This window comes from Centruroides sculpturatus, unplaced genomic scaffold (assembly GCF_000671375.1).
Source record: "Centruroides sculpturatus isolate CEXI.00-Female unplaced genomic scaffold, Cexi_2.0 scaffold7, whole genome shotgun sequence".
Classification (NCBI taxonomy): domain Eukaryota; kingdom Metazoa; phylum Arthropoda; class Arachnida; order Scorpiones; family Buthidae; genus Centruroides; species Centruroides sculpturatus.
The window spans coordinates 550506-561726 of NW_019384510.1; the positions used below are offsets into that span (position 1 = coordinate 550506).

Sequence of the window (11221 nt, forward strand, 5' to 3'; positions counted from 1 at the left end):
ATATATTCCAATATTATGCCATTATGTTTTGCAAATCCTAAAAATTGTTTGAACTAAATTCTCCGCTGTTGTCCAGTCACAGTCTTTTCACTGTATGATCATGCTGAGCTTTCATTTCTCGAATATAATCTATCAAGTTATCTTCTGCTTCATTCTTAATCTTTAACAATTTAATGATGACAAAATGTGAGAAGTCATCTAAGATTACCTGAAAATACTTTTCACCACTAATTGTAGATGGTGTGATTGGCCCACACACATCATTATGTACAAGTTCACTCACCTATGGTGGTAGAACATCTTTCATTATGGTAAAAAGGGGCTCTAGAAGCCTTTCCTTCTACACACATTGAGCACATTTGATTCAAAACATTGAGTCCAAGCTGTTGCAGTGCATCTCCTTATAAGTCAGTGTTTTTTAACAGGGAGGCCATGGCCCCCTGGGGATCCATAAGAAGTTTGCCTGGGGGGCCATCAAATTATGCAAAATTTCCTTCAGAATATAATAAAAAGAAAATTGATGTATAATCGAATATTGTATTGAAACGTGAAATAAGAAAGATAAAGTTTTCGTATTTAGTTTTTTTTTTATATTTCTTATTTTTTCCTACTTACAACTTTGTTAGTACAGAAGAAATAAATGCGAATATTCTACTTACACTTAGATTGTAACTTAAAGGTGATGAAGAACCAGGACTACTTATAGGTATTGCCTGGGGTGAAAGGGTGGGTGAGAGAAAAGAATTAAGAGAAGAGGCGAAGGGGAAAACTAAAGTGAGATAAGAAAGGGGATGAAAAGGGATGTTGATGGGCTCCTGCATCGGTTTTTTATTTATAAAACAAATTTAGAAAATAAATACAAAGACATATACAATACAATAACAATTGAAGCACCCTTCTTGGGTGAATACAGTTAAGAAAATATGTAACATAATGTATATGAATTAAAATTACAAAAGTAATAATGAATACAGAATTAGACAGGTCACTGTCTTTTCCTGACAGTAAATAACATTTGTATACAACAGTCTTGATGAGTCTGGAATAACAATTGAGTCCATACAGAAACAACAAACTTGATCAGGGCTTTCAGAACACTGAAGTGTAGAAAAGTGCGGTCCTGTTGTGACTCAGCAACTGCACTTGCCAACTTGGAAAGCACTAGTTGTTAGAGTTTCAAACGTCCAAAGCTCCTGAGCTCCGAATGAAGTCGTAAAGTTCTTTGTATATGTTCTTATTCGAAATAAGAACTTCTGTCTGACAGGGTCAGTTGTGACCTTCCTGTAGCACTGTTTGTAGTAATTTATTACATCCTTGATCATAAGTTTTACAATGAAAAATTAGGTGAAAAGTATCTTGACGTGAACTGTTATCACAACTACAGATGGATGTATCACTGTGATGAAATCTTTCCAGATATGTGAGAAAGTTACCGTGACCACTTAGGAGTTGACTTGTAATGAAATCCACTCTAAGATGTTTCCATTGCAGCCTTTGTGGGATATTGTGAATTAATTGGAATGTAGTTCTATCAGTTAAATCTTCCTTCCATATTCTTTGCCAAGAATGTATAATGGTATTGTATATAAGAGTCATAATTGCAATTAAAGGAATGTCACTGTATTCCGGCTTCATTTGGCTTTGTGCTGCCTTTTTTGCCTTAAACTGCAGTATTTACTTATTTTATTCCAAAGTAATTCTAAGAAACTGTTAATGCTTGGAATTTTAAAAATAATTAGGAAAAATAGTAGGCTTAGTAGTAGGCTTTGAAAATTTAAATGTTATTGCAAAAGATATGCAAAATCTATATAGCAAATATAAATTATTATTAAAAAAAATGGGGGTCACAAAAAATTATGAAATATTTGGTGGGCTGCAAGTATAAAAATGTTAAGAACCACTGCTGTAAGTGACCAAGGCATCTAAGCCACAAATAGTCTTCAGTTGCAACATGGCACTCTTCTTTAATCCTATTTTTCATTTTCAAAGTATAGAGCACAATTACGCTGTTACATTCTAACATGAAATTATTTCTATGAATTGTTGTATATTCCTTCTCCACCACAATCTGATGTCCTTTTGAGGTTATTTTTGAGACTGACAGCAAGTTGTACTTAATATCAGGAACTATGAGTGTGTCAATGGTTATTGTGTGTCCCTGACACATTTCCTGCAACTCGACACTTTTAGTTGCCTTTTAAACTTCACCATTAGTGATGTAAATAGTCACTTCATGATCCAATGGCAAAATATTACACATAAAGGGTTCTAATTCTTGTTTTACAAAATCTGTTTCCAAAGTTGTCATGACTGCATCATACTTGGAAGGTAGGGAAAGCAATAAATGACACATGATCACCTTCTTGAATTTGAGATCTGAGATTTTGAAGGTCACTTATTATTGTATCAAACTGTAGAAAATGGTCTTCCAGTCTCTCATTCTTACCCAAGTGCAAGTTCAACAGTTGTCTCCACAACGTCAATTTAGTGAATGAGCTTGTTCTGATGAGTACCTTTTTCAGAGCTAGTAACTGAGCTTTTGCAGTTTTACAATCCTTAATTACATTCAAATGGTTATTGGATATTTCTTGTATTATCACTGACTGTGCCTTGGCATCTTTCACCATATACAGTGGTACCTCAGGATACGAAATTAATCCGTTCCGAAACTGAGATGGTATCATGAAAATGTCGTAAGGTGGATCATCTTTTCCCATACGATTACATGTAAAACCAAATAATTCGTTCCAACGCGAAAAACATACTCAAATTAAAGCCAAGTAATACATAAAAAAAAAATAACTGTAGTAAGAAAAACAAATGAAAAATGCGAACTAATGTAATGTCGTATGGTGAGTTTTTGTTCGTATCGTGGAGCAAAAATATGTTCGAATTTCATGTCGTATCCTGAAAATTTCGTATGCTGGGGCGTTCGTAACTTGAGGTACCACTGTATTTCTTTCTTTCTGCTTCCTCCTCAGGTAGATTACTGTAAATCACATTCTCTCACTGTTCTCTTTTTAGAATAGATGATATTCAAAATTTCCAGTTATTAAAATTATTTGCTTCTAATACAGGCACGACAGTTGTCTCCCAACATTTCGACTACTCCACCAAATGAAGTTAACTGTATAAAATTTAAGGAACTTACTAGAACTTCTGGGCCCATAACCTATTGAAAGTTAGAAGAGAATGTATAACATTACATTGCGTTTATGAAAACTGTGTTTAATAAACAAACAAATACAGAAAGAACAGCAAAACAGCGCAAACCGTCTATGTTATTGAACATGGTGGAATGTGGTCAACTAAACGTGGGAAGATCTTGCACCCCCTGGCAGTTGTGAGACATGCAATATGAAATTCACACTCATTGACGTAAGGCAGGCATGTCAAACATGCGGCCCGCCAATACGTAGGTTGCGGCCCACCGAGACTTTTTAAAATTTTTAAATATCAAGCGATGTTTGAAGTTGGAAAGTTTGAACTTTTTGGTTGATGCTGGCGTCGCGTGCGGTTGCATAGTCGCTTGGGACGCTGCGCGCTGGAGCGAGGCGTCAAATGAAAAACAGCGGCCGAAGCCGAATGGAGATAAAAACGCAAGACGATCAGAAACATGATAGAACGCGGAGCAATCTAATCCGACACACAACACATTTGTGTGGCCGTCAGCCATACTGATATTTGTATATATTTTATTATATTATGTTAGGCTTAGGAATCTTTCATTGTTCTTTGTTCTAACTGTTCTAGAAATTTCCTTCCCAACCCTTTTTCCTTTGGGTGAGGTCACTGTTTCTGAGAAGTGGACTCGAAAAACAGAGAGGAGAGGTCCTGGGGTCACGGGAACCAGGGGTGAGACACTTTTGGCTTGAACTCCAGAGAGAGAAGACGTACAAAGGTAGTGCTCCAGGTCTGAAGAGAGAGGCTGGGTAATATGTGGAGCCGCTCATATTCCAACAATAAGGACATTCGATAAAAGAAGATATTGATAGGACACCAAGTTTGAGGTGTAGAGAAGGAAGGAACAGAGAAAGAACTGTTCAGAGAAAAGACTGAGACGGTGACCCATCCAAGACCACGAGGCCGAAAATCCCGGGTATTTCCTTCTTCCCCTTCTTACTATTCTTAGATGCTTATTTTTTTATTATTCTTTTTCTTTAGTTATAAGTTATAGTTATATGTCAACTCGCGGTTATTTGTCGCATCGCATGGAATTATTGCTCAGAAAAAGGGGTCCAATGCCTGTTGTATAATACTCCAGTTTTGCATTGTAAGTTGGGATTAACTGATAAAGAACCGGTTCAAGGCAAGAATAAATTATTTGTTAAAAAAGGAATCTGCAACTCGTAATTTTTGTGTTACTCTGTTCGCGGAGTATCATCATATCACTAGGAACATCACATTTGTACAAGTCGTCACAAAGTTTGCGAATGATATTTTGAACTCTAAAGTGGATTTTGGTTTTTTATTTATATTAAACTAAAAATTTATTTAATAAAAATATAATCAAACTTCAAGAACAATGAGTAAGAAAAGATCAATTGAAGAGGAACATCGTAATTTTCAAGAAAAATGGGAATTGCAATATTTTTGTGTCCAAAACAAGAATAAAATATTATGCTTGATATGTAAAAACACTATTTCAGTTCCTAAGGAATATAATATTAAAAGGCACTATGATAGAAATCATAAAAGAAATTATGACCAATACATTGAAAAACTTTGTGAAGACAAATTGTCGGAATTGAAATCAATTCTTCAAAAACAACAAAGTTTATTCACTAAATCTGTTGAAGACAATACAGCTGCTGTAAAAGTTAGTTATATATTATCACATTTAATCGCAAGTAGATCAAAACCATTTACCGAAGGGGAATTTATTAGTGAATGCTTAATTAAAGCGGCGGAAGTATTATGTCCAGCAAAAATAAAAAAATTTAAAAGTGTAAGTTTAAGTCGAAATACTGTAGCTAGCAGAGTTGATGAAATAGCCGAAAATTTGAGAAATAAGCATAATTCAACAATATCAACATTTCAAGCCTACTCTATTGCAATTGATGAAAGTACAGATATTCGAAATATCACTCAGCTGGCCGTTTTTATTCGGTGGTGGTGGTGGTGGTGGTGTAGTGATTTCATGATCATGAGGTTGGTGTTTTGAATCGTAGTGGTATCAGTGTAAATTTTTTTCCTTAAACTGTAATTTTCACTTTAAAATATGAATGTAACTTTAAACTTTATAATGTAAGTTTAAAGGTGTATGGTTACTGTCTGCCAGAATTATAGCTTTATGTAATCTTGATGTTTCTTGTTTTTTGAGGAAAAACTCTCATGGTGTCAGAACTTGTTTGTAATGCAGGGGGTAACTATTAGTCAGGCCATAGTCATCTTCTTTACAAGCAAGAGTTAGTCTTTATATGGATGATTTTGGATGATATTGTTTATGTTTAGTAAGTGGTGGTGGTGTTTTCCTTTGGAAGTGCTCAAGATCTGTGCATGTTCAGTGTATAACTTTAGAATGAGTGAGTACAGGGACAATATATGTATTAATAGCTTCAATAGTATGTTTTGCATTTAGGTGTGTTCATAGTACTGCATGAAATCTGTTCTGGCATTCAAGAGTTAATCTTTGTTTTTATCTGTTCATGTTCTGTAGGTTTCATCTGTTGGAATCCTATATGTAAAATTTGTCCTCTTCCATATAATATCTCCACTTCTGAAAATAAAATCTTTCTTCAGCACTCCTTTTTTTCAATATGGAGTGTTTTGCATTTCTAGACCAAACTCCATTTGTATGTCATTTGAGTATGTATGTGTAGTTTGTAAGAGATGATGAAACTGATTCTGTGTAGATGTGAAGTTTGATATTGTTCATGTATACAAGGTGCAATAATGTGAAGTGTTGTTTTGTTGTGTCTGATATTGTAGCCATATTGTGTTTTGTTTAATATGTTAGATAAAGGGTTAAGTGCTGAAGAGGACACAAGGAAACTTCTTGAAAAATTCCTTACTTGATGTGTATTTGGTTTGTTTTTATATGAGTGTTATGGAGGTTAGGATGTAATGTTGTTCTTCAGTGGAGCATGGTAAAGCCAAAGAAACTAATGAGTTGGAGATGGACTTTGTAGATGCAAAGTGTGTGCAGCAGCCAAGTGTGTGGGACCCCATTGAATGCTTTTCTATAATCTATGTATGCCATGTGTATGTTTCTGTGTTGCTTATGGACTTGCCATAGGATAACAGAATCAATGAGTTGTTGTTCATTGCAACCTTTATGATTTCTATGGTAGCCTTTTTGTTGTTCTGTAAGAATCATCAATACGATTGTATATTTTGTTTACAATGCAAGAGGTAAGAATCTTGTAAAGTGTAGGAAGACATGTAATTGATCTGTACTACGCAGGTCTTTTGGTGTTATTGTTTTTTGTGTCATGTAGGTGATGCCCTGTGTAAGAAAATCTGGCATGTCTTGTGGATTGTTGATGATATGAGTTAAATGTCTAGCTAGTTCCTGGTGCAGGGATGTGAATTTTTTAATAATCACTGGGTTGATATTCACGCCAAATACTGCATAGTTGGACGGGGAAATCACTGAGATCGGCATTACATGTGCATTTATCGCAAGTACTTTTGATGATCCTAAGGTCATCATCATCAGGCGAATATAGAAATTTAATAAAAACAAACAGAAATAATTTGATGAAGAGCAGAATGCATATAATTCAAAATTAAAACTTTTGACAAGACTGTTACGAACAAGCAACAAATATTCAAATATGTTCGAAATTAAACGAGCAGTAAGTTATGTAATATACAAAGCAGTGCACACATGGATCTAGACTCATGTTATACGTATGATGGAGGATAGTGATAGTTGTTTAACCGCTCATACAGTGTGACACATACATTGGGCAGGCCAAGAGTGGGAGTGTTGCATGTATCCAAGGTACAGTGGTACTTCAGGATACGATTGCCCCAACATACGAAATTTTCAGGGTACGACATGAAATTCGAACATATTTTTGCTCCACAATACGAACAAAAACTCACCATACGACGTTACATTAGTTCGCAGCGCCATTTTTTATTCACTTCTGTTCATTGGTCTCAGTCCGCGCGTTTGCTTTGTCGTGGAAGGATCTCGCTCGATAAAGGAAATCTCGAGATATTTTCAGAAAGTGACTAATTTTATTGAAAAGAAACATCCCGAAAAGGTTCACACTGGCCGTATTGCTGCTTGAAGTAATGACATTTGCCTAAGAAACATTTTAAAAAGTAGCAAAGCCAAACATCTTTGGATAGATATTTTACTAAGCGACCTCTATCCAGTGAAAGTTCTGGTGGAAGTGAAGGAAAGAAAGCAAAAATCAGTGAATAAAAATTAAAATAAAAATATATATAAAACTACAATAACTTTTTTTTAAAATCTTTTCTAAGATATTTTTAAGTTATTGTTACATTATGTTATATACGTTAAGTTTTAGTAGTTAAGTTTCTCCCTCTCTTCCGCCACCAGTTTACACCTCCACCGTCGTCTATCCTCAAAGGTAAAGTGCAAATAAAACTACATTTTTTTTATCAATTATTATTCTATTATGGTTATTTATACATTTACAACTACAAAACTCATTTTTCAGTGTTTTCCTTACTATAGTTATTTTGTTTTAATGCACTACTTAGCTTTAATTTGAGTGTATTTTTCGTGTTGAAACGAATTATTTGGTTTTACATGTACAGGTAACCCCCGTATAACACGGCACTTCTATAGCACGGATTCACTCTAACACGGTTCGAGAATTGGGAACATCTCCCGTATAACATGGCACTTCTATAGCACGGGTTCACTCTAACTCGGTTCGGGAATTGGGTAAAACCATCGTACAACATAAAATGTAATAAAGGGTGCGTTCTTTTAGGTCTATACCTCCGCGTAACTCCGCGCGAGCATTCTAATTGTTTTCGTGGCTACTTTGAATTCTCTTTCAACAAATAATCCATTTAATGGTTAAATTATACAATTTGGACCCTTCTTTTGTCTCTAAAAGCTCATTTAAGAATTATAGATTCCTCCACGCGATACTATCGATAGTGCGGGCGCCACCATCTTTCTTTCACCGTCATTCCTAAATGCTTACAAACAGCAGCACACTTCCGTTGCAGAGCGACCGTTATTAACGAACGCATTCACAAACTGTTACCAGTTTATGATGTTCTTGCTGAGATCATCATATAAAATGAATAATCCTCTAGTAAAATATTTACTTAAATGATAAGTATTTTACCTATGAAAAAAAATGAATAATAAATCCGATTTAAATAAGGATTTAACAACATGTTTTTTTAATTTTTGGAACCTAACCCTCTCTTTTCGCACTAGTTCTTTGTCTCGTATAACACGGATTCGCATAACATGGCAATTTTTTGGAACGTAACTCCCGTGTTATACGGGGGTTACCTGTAATCATATGGGGAAAAATGACTCACCTTACGACATTTTCACGATACGAACTCAGTTTCGGAATGGATTAATTTCATATCCTGAGGTACCACTGTATTAATAAGAAGGGACTCCCATATAAAAATGAGTTTGCGATTTTTGCAGCTCTTGAGCATACTTGTTTGGGACCATAGTGGGCTGTAACCCTGTTCAAGTACCTTTTCTGTAAGTTCTGTAGTGTTCCCTTCACAACATCCTCTTGGTGTTCTGCTACGTGGCTAGCTAGCATTTTTCTCGTGGCCCTAATGTATCTTGTGTTTACTCCCATAGCAAGATTCTCCAGTGGTACAGCATAGACCCCTGACTTCTCAAGAGTAGAAAACTTGTCCCGATCATTGCAAATGAGCTTACGTAGATTAGAAAGTGGAGATAGTGGCAGGACAAGGTTATCCTGTTTAAAAATGTGGCAAATACATATAGAAAGGGGTCCAAAGTATGGCAACGAAATTTGGACCACAGAAAACGCCCTTTTGTTGCAGAGCATAGTGCTTGGAAATAGGGATTTTTTACTATATTAAGCATGTGTAAATTTAGCATGCGAAAAACCAGCAGTGCGTACCACAAACTAATGTTGTTTAATTCAATATTCACTAGTGCTTGTGAAGATGATAATAAGAAAGCTCTTCTGATGAGGGTGGCAATGACAGCATTAACATATTGTGTAGGCTGAAAAGCCTCTGCTGGAATAATATGTGGTGCCATATTAGATTACTACATTTCACTATACCTTTAAAATGCAGTCTACTTTTGTCAGTTCTCTAACGTTTTCGGTCTAATTTATAGACCTTCTTCAGGATTGCTACATTTCACTATACCTTTAAAATGCAGTCTACTTTTGTCAGTTCTCTAACGTTTTCGGTCTAATTTATAGACCTTCTTCAGGATTGATGTAAAATATTTTAAAAATTTGAACTTTCTCAACGGTAATTCGAACCACGCACGTTCTATAATCTTCAGATATTCGATCGCGCATGCCCATTAGCTCTTTATAATGCCGCCGCTCTCCATGCCGTTGCTATTCTACTTGACTCTCGAAAATTTATATTAAGCCCCTTTTCTCTGTATTTATAAATGTGCCATGCCTCTGCATACTTTAGATGTCGTATATTATCGATCTTTTGTACAATATCCGCCTTGCTCCATTCGATTGTAATCTCTGCAGGATCCGCGATAGCATAATTGGCCAAAGCCGTGATCGGTTGTTTAGATCTTATATTTTTTTCGTGCTCCTTCAATCTTTCTCTTAATGATCTCTTTGTGGCTCCTATATAATATAACTCTTTCTTTAGCCTTTTATCATGCAACGGTATTCTGTACACACCTGGAACTAGCCTCCTGTCTATTGGTGTTTTGTCATTTCTTAGCATTTGGAATATTGTCGTGTTTCTCTTATATGCTATTTTCTTTTTGCTCTCTACTCCTATTTTTCTGTATATGCCACTTAACGGTGCTCTGTATTCCATTACGGTGAACTCCTTTTTTTCTTTCTTATCTTTAGTCTTATTGCATCCTTTTTCCGCTTCTTGTATTAAGGCTTTTACTTTACTTTGCTTAAGTCCTACATCTCTTGCTAATTTTGCAATGTAATCAAGTTCTTTACGTGTGTCATACATCCTGCTACAATGAGTGTATGCTCGTTTAATAAGTGCTCTAAACGCTGCTAGTTTGTAGTTTGTTGGGTCATGCGAGGACCATGGTATCAAATCCGGAACGTACGTCGGTTTTCTATACACTTTTGTAACAATTTGCTCTTTATCATCTATTTCAACCTCTATATCCAAGAAGTGTACTCTTTTTTGATCTTGCTGCTCTAGTTCTAATTCCAAGCCATACTTATTGTTGTTTATATCTCTAATAAATTGTCGTATGTCTGGTTTATCATTCCAAATAATCAATACGTCGTCGACGTACCTTGCATACATTATCATTTTATCTTCATACTTCTGCAGTACGCTATTTTCCAGAGATCTTATTACCATCTCGCACAGTAAGCCTGAAACCGGGCTACCCATTGGTACTCCTCTAAGTTGCGAGTATGCAGTACCGTCAAAAACGAAAATTGACGAGAATGTAGCTAAATGCGCCAGTTCTAGGATTTGTTTTCTTAACTTCGCTGCGTTGTCGATATTGCCCAGTAAAAAATCTCTTAAGTGACAAAAGCATGGTTCAAGCTTAATTGAAGGGTACATAGCCTTAAAATCGAGCACCGTCATGTATCTTATTTCGTTAACTTTCAGTTGTTTCAACTTCTGGAGCACTTCTAATGGTTGCTTTACGTTATAAATGTGGGGAGGCATGTTCGTATTAATAAATTCCTTAAGTTTCCTTTCTAATAATATCGTAGGAGCACAGCATTTATCTACTACTGGCCTCAAGCTTCTTTCAGATTTATGCGTTTTAGCAAATCCGAATAGCCTCGGCATGGCTGGGGATGAAGTTATTATTCTCGTCATACCTAGTTGCTTAGCTAAAGTTGTCGTAGAGAAACGTTTTATTCTTGCTTGTAACCTTTCCAAGGCCTTTGGGTGTGCTTTTTTGCATTCCGTGTCTCTTATGTACGTCGTTAAAAGCTCCTTATATGTGTCCCTCTTCATTAAGACCATATTTTTTGACTTGTCAGCTCTTGTAAGCACTATACCGTTATCGCACATCCATTGCTTACTTTCTCTTATATTTTTCCAGACTGCGTCTTGCGTCGATCTTGCAATTTCATTGTTTATT

The 11221-nt window shown here is 35.7% G+C and overlaps 1 protein-coding gene across 1 annotated transcript; it reads right to left on the reverse strand.

Moving 5' to 3' along the window:
- Positions 1–9486: 9486 nt before the first annotated feature.
- On the reverse strand, positions 9487–11094 carry LOC111622347. The gene has a single exon (XM_023364707.1). It carries the CDS (start codon positions 11092–11094, stop codon positions 9487–9489), a length of 1608 nt encoding a protein of 535 aa, XP_023220475.1.
- Positions 11095–11221: the final 127 nt, after the last annotated feature.